This window comes from Rhipicephalus microplus, chromosome 8 (genome assembly GCF_043290135.1).
Source record: "Rhipicephalus microplus isolate Deutch F79 chromosome 8, USDA_Rmic, whole genome shotgun sequence".
NCBI classification, from domain to species: domain Eukaryota; kingdom Metazoa; phylum Arthropoda; class Arachnida; order Ixodida; family Ixodidae; genus Rhipicephalus; species Rhipicephalus microplus.
In genome coordinates, this window is record NC_134707.1 from 66,179,107 (window position 1) to 66,200,087 (window position 20,981).

At 44.8% G+C, this 20,981-nt stretch overlaps 1 protein-coding gene across 1 annotated transcript in view; it reads left to right on the forward strand.

Moving 5' to 3' along the window:
- Window positions 1-20,981, forward strand: part of LOC142769115 (uncharacterized) — a 30,569-nt gene that overhangs the window by 5,863 nt on the left and 3,725 nt on the right. Inside the window, exon 2 of the mRNA XM_075872053.1 lies at window positions 1,376-1,498. Coding sequence (XP_075728168.1) covers window positions 1,416-1,498 — 83 coding nt within the window. The 5' untranslated portion in view covers window positions 1,376-1,415. The remainder of the gene's footprint in view (window positions 1-1,375; window positions 1,499-20,981) is intronic.

Below are 20,981 nucleotides of genomic sequence, written 5' to 3' on the forward strand. Positions count from 1 at the left end.
TCAACCACCATGCCTGCCTATATATATATATATATATATATATATATATATATATATATATATATATATATATATATATATCAGGAAAGATAAATTTATTGACGCGCTCATACTTCGATATGAATTCGCGCCCACAAATAACTACTTGAACATAGAAAATTATCATTTATCTCATCGGCTCACAACAGCTTCGACAGAGCAGTGCTAATGGTCTATCCTTTAAAAAATAGTTTTACAGAAGCAGCAAATACTTTGTACTTTGAATGGTCGATAAAAAGTTTGTTCATTCCAATTCATATCTGCATCAACATGTCAAACCATAAAAAAATATAGGTGACGCAATAATATAGGGCCGCTGCTCAGCGCATGCCTACAGCACAAGACACAAAGGCGCTGAATAGGTGACCCGCACCACAAAGCGCCTAGAAGAAACTTTACCCAAGCGGAAATTTTGGCAAAATTTTACTGTGTTGTAACATTGCCTCGTAACATTTGCTTTGTAGCGTAAGAACATAAGTGAGTGATTACTACTGTGACGGAATAAGTTTGCCTTACTTGCTGGTTTCCCCAGCGTGCAGCCGAGAATGAGGTGGATCAGCACCCCCCCACCCCCTCATGTCACTGTCCAAAGGGAGGTGGATCAATCCCCTTAAAAATTTTCTTTTTGATGGGTAGCGGGGGGGGGGGGAGCTTGCATCTCCTTTGTGGCCACGACAGATACGCCGATGGTAAGTATATACTTCTGCACTCAAGCTACTCTCCAATTCTCTATTTCCGAACATTGCTGCTACCTGTTCCGCAACATACGTGTTTGCGGAAACAATTTACTAGTCACGCCGCTACCGCTAACGCATTAGTTCCTTAGGTATTTAAGTAACATTTAAGTATTTTAGGTATTTAGGTATTTTAGGTGTTTTAGTAACATTTAGGTATTTTAGAACTGTAACTGGTAACGTACTGTCTGCCGTTAAGATTTTTCGGTAACACAACGTGCCAGGTTACTCGTTACGTTTTCATTGCGAAGATGGCACATTCCCAAAGTTTGCCCTGACAAATTGTTTTGTTGCAGCGTCGGACCGCTGTCGCCTACCTGACATCGACAAATAAAGCGTGGACGGAGTGTAGTTTGAGAAATTTGGGGGGTGGGGGAGTTATCTTTAGTAGGCACCGATTCCCTGCGCGTACATAAGACGGTATAGATCACTTTGGGTCGTCTTGGAAAGACTGGCTATCCTAAGACGTTGCTGGTAGCTGTCGCCGAAAGCACCTACAAAGCTCAGGGCCACGTACAACGGGCTGCAAATTATGACGTACAGGAAAGCATGGGCAGATGCAAAACAGTCGAGGCCCTTTCTAACAAGCTCTGCTTTCTCAGTGCACTCAGGTTGAAAAGATCGGTCGACGCGTTGGTGTGCATGCAGTTTTTCCGGCCCCTCACAAGTTGGCCTCATTCTCACAGAGGAGCAGTCCGTTCACGAGACACGAAGTTGGATGCAAGGTAAGGCGTGGTCATCGATTTCAGGAATTTGTTCGGAGGGGGGGGGATAGTCTACAGTGTTTCTCTGTCGTGTTGAGCCTGCCACATCGGCCAGAAAGGCAGGTGTTTCCATGGCTCTATTTCGAAAGCACAACAATAATGTTCGGAACAAGACCGACGGATTTCTGGATATTCATTGTTATAGCTGCGGCTGCCACCCTGTGCTCGACAGCACCACAATTTTCTACCAGCAAAGAGCCGATAGGCTGCTTTTGTAGCTCCGCCCAACAATCTAGAATGGAAGCGATCCTTCTCTCCATGAAACTTGGTTTTATAGACCTTTTTCTGCCGTGGACGCGTAGATAGCTGACGAAGCGCTTTTGCGTCCCAATCTGTCTCGTCACACGAAAGTTCCGATGGTATGCCAAACCTTCTTGCCCACCGCATGATGAGCATGTAATTTGTTGGCATGTTCAATTTAGCCCTTGAAGCAATGGCAGACTGCGTTCTCGTTAACGTTTCTAATTAAAAAGCTCCCGAGCGAACGAGGCTGATCTATAACGCTTTCACATAAACGCTTCCAATTCTTGCGGTAAGTAAGCCGGATAAATGAACGAGAAATGCTTGTGCACAAATATATTCCCACACGGAAGGGCCGTTAAAACAATTCTTTACTTCTAAAAACTTTGCGCATTTATTTTGCCACGAGAAGCAGCTAAAAGAATATCCGTAAATTCGTTGAAAGTCCAGTGATGCGTCCTTAGCGGAGAGCGTTTATCTTTACGAGAATAGTTAAGCCAGCTAGTTTATGGGAATATATGGTAAGGTGTTGATAATTGAACCTCATACTGGGCATTACTTGATGTTGAGACAAAGCGCTTCACTATGCGCTAGAGTTCGGAGATATCGCATGTACCTATAGAGGCAGCAAACTATAAGCTCTATGACATTGATAAGGGTCAGTGCGATTGGACAAACAATTCCAGGTAAATCAACGATTCGGGTAATATCGCCGTTTGCCTTAGAAGCATTGTGTGAAAAATAACTGTGAGATTTAAAATATACTTACTGAAAGTTCCTGCAGCAAAAACAAAATGATTGATATTTATTGTTGCTGAGTACTAGCAGAGGTAACGTTCGTTACTTTTTTTGGTAACTGTAGCGGCAACCCGTTACAATTTTTTGTTGGTAACATAGGCGGTAACGCGTTTCTTTTAAATTGGTGTAACGAGTAACGTGTTTGGTTACTTTTATTGCTCACGAAAACGACGCTCTGACTGCACTTTAATACAGCTTATAGCATGCCCCTCTTCAAATGAGTCAGTAACGTAAGTATATCAAAAAATATATATTCCTAGGAATGGTTCTTAGGATTCCCATGAGTGACTTCTTGTGACAGGGGTGGAAACCAGTGGGCCCTATAGCATCGTATGCTTTCTAGAGGCCCTTCTTTGATTTATCGATGCAGTGCTATAGATCTATTTGTAAAATATTGCCTTGATAACGTGGTGTCTCCTTATGTCACGTAAACGGGGACACAGCCACAATACGTGCTGCAATTCACCGATCGACTGCACTCAGGTCAGTCGGGAGAAATGAGAGTATGAGCGATCACGTAGGCAAAGGATCGAACTGATTATGTTCGTATTAGGCAAAGAATGTTTTCAAGATTTTCAGTCATATCTTTGAGTAGATTTTGTATTGATCTCTCGTTTAAGCGGCAAAGAAAAATGATATCATTGACGCTGGTCAGCGTGTCATTGTTGCCGACTCATAAACCTCTCCTCCCATGCAAAGGCGTCTGGCCCTGACAGCTGAATTTATTGAAGTTTTTGAAGACTTCGATGGCTGTTTTACTTCTATAATGCCGGCCCCGCCACAGTGATCTCGTGGCCGAAGTACTTGTCTGCTGACCCGCAGGTCATGGGTTTGAACCTGGCTGCATCGGCGGCATTTTTTAAGGAGGCAAAGATGCTGTAGGCCCATGTGCTCACACTTTGTTGCTCGTAAAAAAAACCCACGTGGTGAATATTTCCAGAGCTTTTCACTATTGAGTCTCTTCTAATCATATGGTGGTTTCGAGACACTAATCTCCCCATATCTTCTATATTTTGACACAATTTCTTATTTTACCTTTTCTTTTCTTTCGGTTTTCACCCGCAAAGTCTTACGAGTGCTCAGCCTATACAGCGCTCAATTCTTCAAGAAGGTTCGTGATCTCTGTATATCGAACTATTATGACTGCGTGTAAGCACGAACACTAGATAATATTTTAGCATTTATGCGAATGCAAGTGATATGCCTGGAGTTTTCACCGGCATATGAAAAAGCAGCGGCGCGCTTCGCCGCTTGTCAGTTTATTGATGGCTAACGCTCTGTTCGCCTTTATTAGTGCCAGTGTGAGGCTTTCATCTAACTTCCCACTTACCACCCAAAAGTATGGCCAAATAAACAGTTTCATCAAAACATCGACGTTGCTATATTCGTCCGCGTGACGACCACGTGACAATATTGTGTTGATTTTTCGCATATCGAATAAGCAAAAAAGATGTACTTACTAAATCGCATCAGCGTCATTAATAAACATGAACAATGCGTCAACGCTCTTCTCATTCTCATTGAAGCTGTCAAATCCAGCATACAGACATCTGAAGTTAATTCCCCACACTGGGTCATTCTTATAGGTCGCTTTTACCATGTCGTAAACATCCACAACACTATTTTTGAGATGCTGAAATAGAATTTACGTAATTATTCTGGCGCTTAGACTGAAAATTTACTCTTTCTAGCAAGGTACTTAATAATTAGTTATGCAGCCTTGTAAAGGTTTAATTTTGCAGAGTCTGCCTACATCTCATCCATTGGTGTCACAAGATAAGAATATAGAATGCAAATTTGCACTGAAATTCGCGTGGCCAAATACATAATTGACTCATACAATTCCAGTAGTGGCCACCGTCCTCGACGGTGGCGGCAAAAGAGCCGAGCGCAATTGGATACTGCAACGGTCTAATGCCTTAGGACCTCCCTCTGGTATTACATGCTTTGGCTTCACATAATTATAAGAGCATGTATATTCTATTTCAAAATTATCAGTTCTCACAAATAGTATAAATATCGTTGGGCATCAGAAGCTAGTGCATTGACGGAAGAGACAGAGAATAAGGTGACATAATTGAAAATGTTTCATTACACAAATGCAAGAGTATGTTTTTTTCAAATTTTCGTGCAAAACGATGTTACAAATATCATGCGTATGAAGTACGTCTGTTCTGTTGCCGGAAGTTCTGTTCCCGGAAGCACAAGACGACGTCACTGTGTACGCCTCTAGTCCTGATTCATGTGCTGTCTAGAGCATGGGTTTCCCGAATCAAACTTGCAAGCACTACTCAGATGCAATTGTTCAAAAAAAAAAAAAACTCTGGCAGCAGACGCCTTGCCGTAGACGTCACTTCAGGCGAAGGCGTACTGACGCTGATGGTCCGCGTAAACTCCTGCAGAAGCGTAGATTTTAGTGCAACATGAATTCGGCCAATCAGATATGTTGTTAAATTATGTTTATATTTTTGTGTTAGTGTAAAACATCTGAGAAGATAAAATAAAATGTATGCATTTAGAAGTAGTAATCGTTACGGATATTAAAGGATACTTCACTCCGGCTTTTCACCGGAAGGTATGCCAAATAAAAGAAAAATCACAAGCCTATTATTACGCTATAAGTGCATAAAACACGTTCCTCTGCAGTTATTACTCATGTAAACAATTTATACTAAATATTCAACTCATCTCGCAAAGTTGAATTCGCTGAAAGAGCAAGCGTTGGCCAACAAAAGAAGTTCAATCCTTGTGGAAGTCGGAAATAGACGGGCCTTGCCTACACCTTGACCAACTCAAGTACTAAGTCTACTGATGATCGTTTGTAAACTTTCTGCGAGCACACAAAAAACGCTGTGTGGATATTTGGTGCTGTCTTGAGTTGTATTGAGTCTTAAAAATGTAAATTACATTCACTGGATGTTACGCTCACATGAAACAAAAATATCATTCTCCTATATTTCTTCATGCAAAATATCGCAACCAGGGCGAATAATATTACCTTCAATGCATCTTGGTGTGCTCCATTTGCCGCTTCATTCGCCCAAACTGGCTTATCGCCCTTAACGTAGCTTAGAACTGCAACGAAGGCAAGGGTGAGTACAAGAAGCTTCATGTTGACTTCCTTCGAGGTTCAGTCGGTGGATGGAGTGCTTGAGGGCTAAAATCCTTCGTATTTATACACAGCGCTATAGAGGATAAACAATGCGGAAACATGAGGACATTATTGCTTGAATTGATTACCGACAAGGTACCATTTCTAGCCTTGTTCAATGGGTGAATGTTTCGTATGTCATTACATATGGCATGAGAAGCATGCTTAAAGTATTATTTGTTATTCTTTTTTACCAGCTCCCACCCAGACACTTCATGTTTTTTAACGCTCTTCCTTATGAAAATAATCCTTGGAGGACACGTCGTGCGATATGTCTCTACGTGGCAGACATATGAAGAAACATCACAACGGAGCCTGTGTGTGTATTGGACTTTGATGAAGCAGTCCTTCATTTTCAACAACTTCAAAATGTTATTAGCAGCATAAAGAAATTCTGCAGGCCAAATTCAGTGCAAATAATTCCGTAAAAATTAACCCTTTACACTGAAGTAATAGAGAGCATCTTATTTTCATAACATTGTGCTTTCAAATTTATAAGGGTCATCGAGCGCGCAAAGCAAAAAAAGGGGTTTTCGATTGAAGGAGCTTAACATTTTGCTTCAGCAACATTGCTTCGAGAAAAAATTTTGCATAGGGCAAAACGCAAATCGTCTGTATTAACATCATTTAGATGCACACCATACAGAAGCTAATCAGCTAAAAATTTGCGCATACCTATGAAGTCATTCTTGAGAATCGCGCGAAGAACTGGGCAGCGCTTATGACATCTGTGAATGGGGCAATGATTGCGCAATACGTCATCAGTCTATTAATAAGTCTCACTACGCTCACTGCAGGACAAGTGCCTCTCCCATGTCCCGCCAGTCAACTCGGTCCTGAGCATGCAAAACATAGTACCCACACATGCCATAATATCTTCTGACCACCTAAGTTTCTGTCTCCCTTTCTGCTTCTCTGGGAATCCAGTCCATTATTGACCAGTGGTTTTCCGGATAATGTGCCACGTGCCTGGGCCATGTACATTTCTTTTAGACTTCAAATATGATATCCTCAACCCCAGTTCCCTCACCCACTCTGCTTTCATCTTGTCTCATGAGGTTACACAAATCATGTTCCTGTTCGTAGCTGACTGTGTCGCCCTCAGTGGGAGCTGACCCCTCCTTGTAAATCTGCAAATTTTTGCTCTGCAGACAAGGATCAGCAAGATGCAGCTGGTATACACTTCCATATAGAGGAGTACTGGCAATCTACCAGTCATGGTGATAGAATGCTTAACAAATGTGCTGCAACCCATTCTTATTCTTCTAGGTACTTCTAAATCGTTGTTCGGCTGCAATGTTACTACCTGTCTTTTGTTGATGTACACTTTTACATCTTCAAGTGCACTGCTACCTCTCTGAAAGCGCTATTCTCTTTCGAGGATAATATATATAACTTTCGCTTTCTTCGAAGTAATTGAATGCAGGAACAGCGCAACCTAGAAGTAGTAACTTCGTAATTACGGAAGCGAAAAAAAACAAGGACAGCAAAGGTCCTTGTTTTTCGCTTCCGTAGTTACGAAGTAACTACTTCTAGGTTGCGCTGTTCCTGCATTCAGTTATGTCCTACCAACTTGCCCAAGCTTCCACGCTTAATATTTTCTAATTAATTTTAGAACCTGGCTTTTTGCTCTCCTTGTTTAAATTTGTGATCATAAATTGTTAATCGTCTAGTGAGTTACTCAGATATGCAATGTCACCGGTGAGGCGCCGGTTACTAAGATACTCTCCATTACCTCCATCCCCTAGCTCTTGCCTTTTTAATGTCTCTGAGAACCTCCTTTAACCACGCGGTAAATGCCATCGGGCAAGCCGTGTCTTCTCGTCCTACACTATTCTTTACCTGTAAGATGTCGCTTTTGATATGGAGCACTATGGTGGCAACTCATTGTCTGTAGATCTTTAACAGATGTTTTTATGTGTTTTATCGACACCCTGATTCCTCTGTGTCTGCCTGGCAGCTGATATCTCTACAGAATAAAATGCTTTCTTGTAAACTATGTGTGATACGTATAGTGGTGGGGTGAATTCTCAGCATTTCTCCCCAACACTATGCATAATGTTCCTTGCCGCTTCGCGCGACCTTAGGTTTGGCGCGGGGGCAGTTTGTTGCACTTTGCTGTTTTAACTATGCTTCCTGAGCTCTCGCTTGAGAGCTTGCTTGCTGTATACGTGTACATTGACTACCGTATGCCACGCCCTGCCTTCGGAGTACCAGGTTGTTGTTAGCGTTGCCGCTTCGCCTTTCAGTAGTGAGAGCTCTTTTAAATCACTTTCATTCATGACAAAAAAGTGCTTGGTCTGTAAAGCTCCTATTCCTCAGCGTCATCGCCATTTCCTAGAGTGGGCACTTTGCATGAGCTTCGCCGCATAACGGAGAAGACACAGTGCACCAGACTAAAGCGTAAGGTGCTCTGTACATAAGAATAGCGAATACTAATTATCACGCGGCCGCCATACTTGTAGCTTCACCAATGTTACCTACTTCCACTAAGGCTTCCTCAGTGGTGGTCTTCGATTTATTGACTCTTTATTTTTTATTCATAAGGCACCACGCAGCGCCCGAAGGCAATATAGCAGGGGTATACATCAATAAGCGAATTACATATTTGTGCGCACACAAATAAATCTCTGTTCATACCTGAATAACCAAAAAAACGCATTTGTTCACGCACATATTACCATTCAGTTCCTAAATAAATGTACCATCGTTCAACTTACAGTGCAAGTTTAGAGCACTGAATAAAATACATCTTCACACCCAATATGAACTTGCTTTTCAGTTACCGTATTTTTTTCTTTTTGCGGAAAAATGAGTTTACATACATGTTGCTTTTATTCGTGTATTTCAGGATTTTACAACTATGAGCAAAGCATTTTGAAATAGAATGACGTTTGTGTCGGTAGAACTTTTCGGTAAATCTAGTTTATTATAGTGAATCCTATAAAGAAACTTTCATCAACAATTATTGTTCGTTCAAGAGAACACTCTCATTCCAGCTCAGCTTTGATTGAAGTGCAGCTCTCCCACTTTCTATATTCTCCCAAGACAAACCTGGGTACACGATTTTGTATTTACTCTAGAGCAGCAATTAGGGTTACTTCGGTGGGGTGCCACACGACGCAACCATATTGCAAGATAGGTCTGTTGCAAGTGTGTACGCCAGAAGTTTTAAATTGGCATGCCATCATCACAAGTTTCCTTGATTCAGAGGTATACCTTGCCAGCTTTGGCTAGGAGAGTGTCCACCCGCGGCCCCTCTGAACATTTAGAATATTGTAGCACACCTAGGTACTTGCATGTATCATTTTGTTTTATCTGCAAATTGTTCAGGCGGTAACACGACGGAAATGGTTTGATTCTTTTTGTAAATGAAATATATACACAATTTGTTATGTTCAAAATATTTTCCAATCGATACGCCAAGTATAAATTAGTGATGAATACTGTTGAAGTCATCATGCATCTCTGTGATTTGAAAATTTCAGCACACTAACCATTCGTCAGCAAACAACCGTATAAAAGATAAAATTCTCCCTGAGATAGCATCGACATAAATTAAAAATATAGCAGACCCTGAACAGAGCCCTGTTGGGCCCCTAAAGTAAAATAGGCGCTTTCAGAGCATTTCCCCTTCATTACATGGTTTGTCTTCTTTGATAAATGTAGCATTGCATCCAATAAAAAACAGCCTTATCAATGTGTGAGGTGGTTAGTTGAAACAGTAAGAGTGAACGTGGCACCGTGTCAAAGGCTTTACAAGAATCGAAGAACACCCTGTTCATCTGTTCTACACGATCCACGTCCGATATCGCATAGTGATAAAATTCCACCAATCGTGTTGTGCAAGACAGCCCTCTTTAAAATTCACGCTGTTTGTCGATGAGTACCTTGTGCATGTTTAAACGATTTATTATTATCCCGGCTGCGGCGGCTGCATTTCCGATGGAGGCGGAAATGTCGAGGCCCGTGTGCTCAGATTTGGGTGCACGTTAAAGAACCCCAGGTTGTCAAAATTTCCGGAGCCCTCCACTACGGCGTCTCTCATAATCATATGGTGGTTTTGGGACGTTACACCCCACAAATCAATCAATCAATCAACGATTTATTATTTATTCATATAAAATGTGTTTCCGTTTTTTACATTAGTATTTGTAAGCGAAATTGGTCTATAGTAACCAATGTTCTTTTTGAACGATATTTATTTATTGACACCACATGCACAATCTTCCATTCCTGTGGTAAGATACTTGTCACTAGAGATCTTTCAAATATTGCATACAGCTGCACAAAATTGGCACCACGCTATGCCTGGGAATACGCTGAGAAACTTCATCTGGACCACAATATTTACTTTCATAAACGTCCTTCAATAAATTTTCAATTTAATTAACACTAAACTTGGCAAGAAGCATAGGCGAAATGTTCCTAATAGTTGCACGCCATTTACTGTGGTTCTTAGGTAAAAATGCTGAGTGGAAAAAGTTGCCTTGGTATACAGCTCTGTCTTCATCATCAGTAACGACGCACCTATATAATATTTGATCATCAGATGACGAAAATACCGACGACAAGAAAAAAGTCAACCATGGTACGTCGCCTCTAGCACTCGTACACAGCCTACAACAGATGTGACCGCCAGAGTGAGTGGCCTATGACTACCAGCTCTAGTAAATGTGCCTACGGTAATCACTCCGTCTTTTGTTTATACCGAGAAGATGAGTTCTTTTATCTGATGAAAGTGTGTGCGCTCTCTATATGCATGAATGTCTCGTCCATATGGCGGGTCTTCACCGTTGCTGGCTTTTCAACATTCTACTTTCAGTAACAAGGCAGCTTAAGCGGTATTGTTGCCCGCTTCACGAAAACGCAGCTTTGTTTCGCTTTCTTTTATAGATGAGTGGAACAGTGTTCTATAGAGCACGTAAAAAACACAGCATCGTGAACGCAAATGCTGTGGTGGTGCATTCCAAACAAAATTCCTGTAGGAAGCATGATGGTGCATTCGAATGAAAGCAGTGGGCGTGTTTCACTGCGTGCAATCGGCGCTACGTATTTCCTAACATGGCGCCCGTCTTGATTATGTATGCTTAAGAATGGCTGATGTTTTCGACTGTTTTGTTAGTTTAACCTTGTGCCTTTCACTTAATGTTGATGTCTGGTGCTTTATGGCGCAAGGTACGATTTATGGCCAAAGAGCGCCATTTCAGTGACTAAAAATGTGAACAATGATATGGTGCGTGGCTATATAGGCGCCTTAAAATTCTTCGCACTACCACGGGTAAAAACATAAGTATTAAAATGATGACAGTGACTTGCAGTGTGTGCAGTGAAAGCGGATGTCGGAAGATCATAATAAAACCATGGCGGAGATGTAATTACCCAGTGGTGGCCTCGGTACTGAGGTCCTGCTACGGATCACCTTGAAATATGCAGTGAAAAAAACGTATATCTTTCGCTCGCTAATTTGTGTTTGGAGCCCTTTAGGGTCTATGAGGGTCCACTGCGCATTGTTCGTTAGTCGGCGGAGCTCACGCAAGGTGCCAACAATAGACCAAGGCCATGACAATGACCAATAAAGGCTTTACAGACCACACACTCTTTTTGTATTGATTGGAAACGGTCTTGAAAGAGCTTTCACCCCTAAAAAGTGAAGCGGCAATGCCAGCAACAACGTGCTGCTGCGAAAGCAGAGCACGACTTTGGGCTGTCAGTGTATGCTTTAGAGAGCTAACAAGCCCGGAGAAGAGAGCTCAAGAAGCAGTGGTAAAACAGCAGCACGGACAACACTGCCTCCCACGCTAGACTTCAGGTCACGTGAAGCAGCAATAGCACATTGCATATACTTTAATGGAGAAATGGTCAAAATACACCCAACCACTAATTATTTCATTCATAAAATACGAGAAGGCATTTTATTCGTTGGAGATATCAGGAGTCATGAAAAAGCCGAGGAGTCAGGGCGTACATGAACATATATAAGCATCCTGGAAGAAATTTACAGATAATCAGTTGTCACCAGAGTGCTCCCTAATGAAATATTCAAATTTTCCATAACGAAGAATGCAAGAAAGATGATGCACAGGGTCCAGCAATTTAAGGGCAGTAGGGGTCACAGACTGATATGCTATTGCTGCGTAGTCTAGGTAGACTGATACGCTATTGCTGCGTAGTCTAGGTGTGTATTTATGAGACTTGTATACAAATTAATCAGACACTTTTTGTGAATTCTTCACATAATGCGTGACAACACATTTAGAACATTCATGACTTTTATGCACCTGTTTTTAGATACTTGTGTGGTATGAAGTGATGCAATGTTGTGTACTTAGCTGCACACTTTTTATTATGAAAATGAATTCTTAGCACCGTGAGTTTGGCGTCCAAGATTATGCCCTAAGCAATTTGTTCAGTAGTAACAGAAAGACGCTGCCCGCGCAGTTGAATATCCGTATTGGAATGGGTGCCTCTCTTCCAGGAGAACAATATACACCTACTTTTCTGTGCATTCAGTTGTGACCCGCTTTCTTCTGCCTAAATGGAGACTTTCTTCAAACCAAATTGAACTTGTCGATCAGAGATGGCCAGATTGCAAGACCTAAATCCAAGCTGGACGTCATCGACGTATGTACAGTAAAATATACTGTGACAAATGAACAAGTGCTAAGAATTTATTTTCAAAATGAAAAGTGTGCAGCTAAGTACTCAACATTCCATCACTTTTCTTTTCTGGGCAAATTCTTTCGAAAAAACAATGCCTGCTCGGACACAAACTGTCCGCTTTGACAGGTAACTTTCGATTATGGTAAACCTTCTGCAACGCACGCCAAGGTGGGACTGGTGTGTTTTTATACCAAATCACCGTGTTGTATCGTAAGCGCTTTCAATATCGAGGAACACAGATAGATAATGTTGTTTGTGGACGAAAGAAACTCTGATCGGTGCTTTGATATGAACAAGGCGGGTGGTGGTGAATCTACCCTCTCTAAATCCACAATGAAATGGGTCGAGCAGATTGTTTGTTTCAAGGAAATGTACAAGTCGGCAGTTTAATAATTTTTCGAAACGTTTGCACAAGCAGCTTGTAAGTGCAATAGGCCTATAACTCAAAACTGAGGAAAGATTGTTGCCTTCTTTAAAAATGAGAATAAGTATAGGCTTTTTTCAGGAAGCAGTGATAGCGCCAGAAACCTAGGTAGCATTGTACAAGCAATTTAGGGTGTTTTGCGTTTAGATTGGTAGGTTTTTCAACATTTTGTGCACCACACGATCAAAACCTTGGGCTGAACGACTGCACGAATTTAGTGATGCATAGAGCTAAGCTAAGCTGAAAGCTTGGTTGTATGCTTCGTGTTTCGTATATTTGTGTTCTAGAATCTGCTTCTCAATTCTTTTTTGCATCTTTGGAAGGATTTACTATAGTATGATGAGCTGGACGCTTGTTCGAAGTGTGCGCCGAGGTAGTTTGCTCGATCTTCCAAGCTGTCACTTTGTGTATTTACGAGAAGAAGTTAATGTACTTATCTTCCTGCTATTTTCCTAACCATGTTTCAGGCTTTCACATCCTGTGTATGTGAATTGACGCCTGATACAAACTTACGCGAACTTTTCTTTCTGGCCTGTCGGCGCATCCTGCTCCCTCGATACTTTATGTTTTTATATTTTGTAAGTTACTTTGCTGTTGGAGAGTCTCCAAACAGCCTCCTTGCTTTATTTTGCATATTACGCTCATTCCGACACTCACTGTTCTAACAAGCGACGTGTCGCCTAGAGGACTGTTCACTTTCTTGGATTCACTTTGTTGCACCATCAATAAAAAGTGCCTCCAAAAGTTACTGCTGCATCTATACTAAGTTGGCACAAGTGCAACCAACTTTAGCGAGTGGTTTTTCTGAAATTTTCCCAGTCCGCGATGTCTGTCTGACATCTGTGAAGATGTTAAGGACCTTTGTCTATTGGTGTGCTTAGAATGATTAAAAAGTGGTCACTTCCAAAAAGATAGCTGATCACTTTCAGTTGAAGCATGGGTAGAAGCAGTGGGGACACATTGCTTAGATCTATGCATGAGTAGTTTTTTTTGGCGAGGCTAAAGTATGTTGGTTTGTTCCTATTCAACATACACTCACTCGAAGAAAAGAGGAACTCTTCGATTAGGCGACCTCGTGCATCGCAGCGAGAGTTGTCTTTTTGACCATTATATACACTCAAGTCCCTAGGGTCACATAATTTTCTGGTGGTTCATCTATCAGTGACTGGAATCCGTGTTTTTTGAGACAGTACTGCGAAGATACGAAAACAGAGCAGATGATGTCAAATTTGTTAAAAAAACTGCTCGAACTACCACTGCCTCAATGGAAGTTTGTAGTGGTAGTTTTGTAAATGCTACGCCCAGATTATTTTTAATGGCCACACGACCAGATGACTCTTCAGCGTCATTACGGTCTGTTCTGAGTATTACACATTGACGTAGAAATTTGGTGTTCCTCGAATTTAGGTGCGTCTCTTGTACAAATGACAATTTTGGGGAATGTTTTCGTAAGAGTTTATAGGTATCGTCGAGGTTTCTAAGCAGTTCGCAGGCGTTCGATTGTAATAATTGTGTATCCACTATGAGTGTAATTAGGCACTGTGTGCACTAAAAAGTATTGTGTTAAGTCAGGAGACATTGTCAGGCTCCGTGATGATGGTTTATGACTTTCTGGCGTGCTCCAAAGAGCTGCGCTCGTCTTTCGACACCGAAGACACCGGAGGACTTGATTTTGGGCCTATCACCTCGGACGAGGGGCTCGATGCTTGCTCGTGGTTCACGAGTATGGGCATGGAAGTTTTATGGCTATATCTGTCAAGACAGAAGGCCCTGGGACTTCAGGTCCGGACGTCTGCAAGCCTTTAAGTGATGGAAGAACCTGAGCTACTTCCGCTGAGGGGTGATTGGCGCTGTCACCGATCCACTATGTGTGGTACGTGCGGGTGCCGCAGATTTGGGTGGCACTGCCTTCTTTCGTGCCATCTCTGCAAATGAAGGATCCCACAAAGGCAGACACCTTCCTAAATGAGATGTTTCTATTTACTTTGAGCGTAAGTATTTCTTATTCGTGTTTATATGTAGCACATGTGCGAGAGTAAGCGGGGTGTACAACATTGAAGTTTGCGCAGTAAAAGCTCCTTCTTTAAAGTTGTCCTTAGCGTGTTCGCGCGAACTACTGTTTGCACAGGTTTGACCGCCAGAGCAGCTCTCAGAGCTGTGGTCGAAACGCTGGCAGCTAATACAACATCGGGGTTTGGTGTAGTAAAGTCAGAACTTCAATTTCAAGTAGCCTATTTCGGTGTATTCTGGAAGTGAGCTTGTGCAGAATGTAAGGGCGCGATGCTTTGTCGGTTTCTTTGTTGTCATGGCTGATCTTAGTTATCTGAACATGCGTTACGTGCTGTTTGTTCCAGCCCTCAAGGAAATCAAACTCTGTCAGGTCAATTAGGTCTTGATCAGACAGTACGCCTCGTAAATGTTCAGGGAATGGCGCGGTGTGCCAGATACAGATGTGATTCCTAAAGAGGTGAGTTTTGAGAGATTTTCGTACTGAACCTTGTTTTGTACTTCGATAACAAGGTCACCACTAGCCATTCGTCTAGCCTGATAACCTGTGCCAAGGCTATTGGTGAGGCATTTTGATACGACAAATAAAGAGATTGTTCTTGCGTTAATTTGTGTTTCAGAGTGAAGCAAATTAAAGTGGGGAAAGATTTATTTGGGATTAGGAAGACATTCAGCACTCTTTCGGGGCAACCCATCTAAGACGGAGGGTGATCAGACAGCTAGGGAAAAAGAAAAGAGGCCATAAATATATGTATATTGGGCAGCCATGCCAATATGGTGACGCCGCAGCAAAAATAAAAACGCATGCCAGTGCCAGCTGTACAAAGACACTATAGCCCAATATTATGTGACCAAGAGAGGGCACATACACAAGGTTATTGCTTGCCGCCTGGAAGATGCAAGTAAGCCAAAATGAGAAGATGACAGGAAAGATTGATGAAGAGAAAAGTCGAAATGTAGGAAGAGAGAGAGAGGAAACTTGAAGTGCTGGTTTCCCCTGGGTGGATCTACCCAAGGGCACCGTCTACGAAGCCTGGGCCAAAAGGGTGTGTTGCCTCTGCCGGGAGGTCTCAAAGGTCCAATAACCTGGTGTCGACTCAAGCCCCAAGATCTCCTTTTCCCCGGACACGTAAAAGCAATGCATGGCTATATGTGGGGAGATCAAAACCCCCCGTTAGCTTGCGTCCATGGTGTCGCCCCACACTAAACGCCTGCTCAGAGACGTCCCTGCAGGGTAATTGTACGTGCCAATTTTACTGCAAATAGGTACACTCGTACTTCCGCTGTATTGTGTCTAATCCTCTTTGCACGAGAACACTAGGTAATACTCAATTGTGTACGCACATATATATCAAACATGTCATAAACATTCTGTATATTTTGACCAGTCGCAAGAGTGAGAAACAGCCCTCAAAACGGAAATATTGTCACGGGGTCGTGACGTGGCCGAAGACAGGAGACTTCGTGTTGGGATTTAACTGTTTATTTGGGCGAACCTGTGCCCGGTAAACGGAAAGTCCAATTACAGCAGCAGTCTCGCAGAGATAGCAGTCTCGGACTGATAGCGGTGAACGGAGCGTCGGCCTTCGATCAACAACAACTGACAAGCGGCGAAGCACGTCGGCATTTATACTCTTGCCGTCGAATGTTCTAGCGTTATCGCTGGCGGTGGCGTAGGTTCCAGAACAATCTGTGCCATTCGCACAGTGGGCGTGATCTTATCGAAATGATCTACTACAGTCCGGAATCTTCTCGAAAACTGCAGGCGCGGTTTGCGCTGAGAATCATGTGGTGTTTTGGGACGATAACAAAAACTTGAGAAATGGAACGTGGCATTGCCCCCCTCTGAAAAAAGGCATCGTCCCGATGCTTTAACTAAAGATGAAAGTACAATAATAATGCAAGAAAGTACAATGAATAAATTACGATACAACAATATTACAAAAAAAAAACACTGGTTCAGTTTTTTTAACGCGCATGAAACGGCTTGAGGCGCGCGACATGGATGACTTCAGGTCGCGATCGGCGTCGTTGAGAGTTCGTGATGCCGTCGGGGACAACCTCCTAATCAAGTTGGCCTAGACTTCGAACCACCCTGTACGGTCCGAAGTACCGTCGCAGAAGCTTTTCATTTAGTCCACGTCGGCGTTTCGGGGTCCACACCCAAACACGTTCACCGGGCTGGTATTCCACGAGGCGTCGTCGAAGGTTGTAACGGTGGCTGTCGGTCGTCTGTTGATTCTTGATACGGAGCCGCGCAAGTTGTCGGGCTTCTTCGGCGCGTTGAAGGTACTCGCTCACATCGAGGTTTTCTTCGTCGGTGACGTTGGGTAACATGGCATCGAGCGTCGTTGCCGGGCTCCTTCCGTAGACCAAATTGTATGGAGATATCTGCGTCGTCTCCTGCACCGCCGTGTTGTATGCAAAGGTCACATACGGAAGAATGGCGTCCCACGTCTTGTGTTCGACATCGACGTACATTGACAGCATGTCGGCGATCGTCTTGTTAAGCCGCTCGGTGAGGCCGTTGGTCTGTGGGTGGTACGCTGTCGTCCGGCGGTGGTTTTTTTGGCTGTATGCCAAGATCGCTTGAGTTAAGTCGGCAGTGAATGCTGTTCCTCTGTCGGTGATAAGGACCTCCGGGGCGCTGTGACGTAGGACGATATTTTCGACCAAGAACTTAGCTACCTCGGATGCACTGCCTTTTGGCAGGGCTTTTGTCTCGGCGTAGCGGGTGAGGTAGTCGGTAGCTACCACGATCCACTTGTTTCCGAAAGCCGACGTCGGGAACGGCCCCAGTAGGTCCATACCAATCTGCTGGAAAGGTCGGCAAGGTGGATCAATTGGCTGCAGAAGTCCTGCTGGCCTTGTCGGCGGTGTCTTGCGTCGCTGACAGTCCCGGCATGTTTTCACATAACGAGTGACGTCGGTGGTAAGACGTGGCCAGTAGTACCTTTCTTGTATCCTCGCGAGCGTGCGAGAAACAATGAGGTGCCCTGCCGTCGGATCGTCGTGCAGGGCCTGCAGGAGTTCTGGTCGCAGAGCAGAAGGCACCACAAGGAGGTACTTAGCTCGAAGCGGTGAAAAGTTTTTCTTTTGTAGAAGACCGTTTCGTAGAAAGAACGACGCAAGTGCGCGCTTGAATACCTTCGGGACTTCGGCGGTCCTGCCTTCGAGGTATTCTATTAGGGCCTTAAGTTCCGGATCGGCCCTCTGTCGTTCAGCGAAGTCGTCGGTAGTTATCGTTCCTAAGAAAAAGTCGTCATCCGGGTCGTCGGGTAGCGGTTGGTCGACAGGCGCACGAGAGAGACAGTCGGCGTCGGAGTGTTTTTTCCGGACTTGTAAATGACAGTAATGTCATATTCTTGAAGTCTCAGGCTCCATCGTGCGAGGCGACCTGAAGGGTCCTTCAAGGTGGCTAGCCAACACAATGCATGGTGGTCGCTCACAACTTTGAAGGGCCTGCCGTAGAGGTAGGGGCGAAATTTCGACGTAGCCCAGATGATGGCGAGGCACTCCTTTTCTGTTGTTGAATAATTTGCTTCTGCTTTGGATAGCGATCGGCTGGCGTAACTAATAACCCTTTCAAGTCCGTCAGCCCTCTGCACAAGAACGGCGCCAAGACCTACGCTGCTTGCGTCAGTATGTATTTCTGTCTCGGCGAATTCGTCGAAATGCGCAAGTAACGGAGGCGTCTGGAGCTCCTGGAAAGCGTCTTCCTGCGGCGTTTCCCACTTAAACTCCACGTCGGCCTTGGTAAGGTTAGTGAGAGGATCGGCGATGCGGGCGAAGTTTTTCTCGAACCGCCTATAATAGGCACACAGGCCCAGAAATCGGCGAACGGCTTTCTTGTCAGTGGGCGGCGGGAAGTCGCCGATGGCGGCTGTTTTCCGTGGATCGGGACGAACTCCAGACTTGCTGATAACGTGCCCCAGAAACAAGAGCTCCTCATACGCAAATCTGCACTATTCTGGCTTCAATGTGAGTCCGGAAGTCTTGATGGCTTGAAGTACAGCTTCAAGGCGCCGAAGATGCTCGTGAAAACTCGAGGAAAACACGAAGACGTCGTCCAAGTACACAAGGCAAGTCTGCCACTTCAATCCTGCCAGTACTCTATCCATAACGCGTTGAAAAGTTGCAGGCGCTGAGCAAAGGCCGAAGGGCATCACCTTAAACTCGAAGAGGCCGTCCGGTGTTATAAACGCCGTCTTCTCTCGGTCTCTTTCGTCGACTTCGATTTGCCAATAGCCAGTCTTGAGGTCCATTGACGAAAAGTACTTGGCGTTATGGAGCCGATCATGTGCGTCGTCTATTCGTGGGAGAGGATACACGTCCTTTCTTGTGATTTTGTTCAGGCGGCGATAATCGACGCAGAAACGTAGGGTCCCATCCTTTTTCTTCACTAACACCACGGGAGATGCCCATGGACTCTTGGACGGCTGGATAATGTCATCCCGCAGCATTTCATCAACTTGTCTCTTCATGGCCTCACGTTCTCGCGTCGAAACCCTGTACGGACTCTGACGAAGTGGTCTGGCATTTTCTTCGGTTATGATGCGATGTTTCGTGATTGGGGTCTGCCGAATTTTCGATGACGACGAAAAGCAATCTTTGTATTGCAGGAGCAGCGCCTTGAGCTGTTCTTGCTTATCGTTCGGAAGTCTGGGATTGACGTCGAAAGCTATGGGAGGGGCTTGGTTCCTCTGAGCAGGTTCCGCAAAATCGGCGAGGGCGAAAGCACTGGTGGCTTCGACCATTTCTTCGATGTATGCGACCGTTGTTCCTTTGTTCACATGTTTGTACTCATTGCTGAAATTCGTGAGCATAACCGTTGCTTTGCCTCCGCGCAGCTCTGCAATTCCTCTTGCGACGCAAATATTTCGGGTGACCAACAGATGCTGACTGCCTTCAACGACGCCTTCCAAGTCAGGTGATTTAGGAGCGCCGACTGAAATAATGACGCTTGAGCGAGGCGGAATGGTGACTTGTTCTTCCAGCACATTCAAGGCATGGTGTCCTGATGGCGTGCGCGGCGGTAGTGCTTCTTCTGTGGATAACGTTATGGACTTTGTTTTTAGGTTGATGACAGCACCATGGAGGCATAAGAAGTCCATGCCAAGGATGACATCTCTCGAGCAACGCTGTAGGACTACGAAGTCTGTAGGATAAATACGGCCGTTAATGGTGACTCTCGCTGTGAAGATTCCTGCAGGCGTTACGAGATGACCTCCGGCTGTGCGGATTTCAGGGCCTTTCCAAGCTGTCCTAACTTTCTTTAAATTCGCGGCTAACGAGCCACTGATGACAGAATAATCGGCTCCAGTATCGATGAGAGCGGTCACACTGTGGCCATCGATAAGAACGTCGAGGTCGCTAGTTCGCCGTCTCGCATTACAGTTAGGGCGTGGCGTCGGGTCACGGCTGCGTCGGCTTGTTCCGCTGCTTCCATGTTGCGTCGTCTGGCCACCTTCGGTAAGTGAGCTTTCGCCGTCAGAGATTTGCCTGTTTGGCGTTGTGCTCGGAAAGCTCCGTCGCGGCGTCGTCGTCGTCGGAGGATCTTCGGTAGTTCGTCGCGCAGCAACCGCACCTCCACCGGTTGCTGCCCTTAGTTTCCCGGATACGGGCTAGGAGACCGGCCCCGCGTTGGGCCAGAGTACTGCCGGTGGTGCGGTGACGTGCGGCGGCTGGGCGACGGCGAACACAAAGGGCTTCGTGGTGTCCACCGAGTTCCTGTCAGGTAGTCGGCGATGTCACGTGGTCGTTCTCCTGGCTGTGGACGCGGTGCATTGACGGCGAAGCCATGCAGTCCCATCTGTCGGTATTGGCAGCGGCGGTATGTGTGTCCGGCCTCGCCGCAGTGGTAGCAGAGCGGGCGATGGTCAGGGGTGCGCCAGACGTCAGTCTTCCTCGGTGCACTGCGCTGGGCCGCTGGCGAACGGTATGACGTCGGTGGGGGTGGTGGCGGCGGTAGTGTCTGTCGACGGAAGTGCGATATGACGGCGTTTTGGCGTGGACGGGGAGGAGCGTTTTGGCGTAGTGCAGCGGCGTAGCTCATAGCTTCCGGCTCGGGCAGCGGTGCGTGGGCAATTTGAAGCGATTGCCGAACTTCTTCTCGCACAATGTCGGCAATTGAATCCACTTGAGGCTGTGCCGAAGGCAAC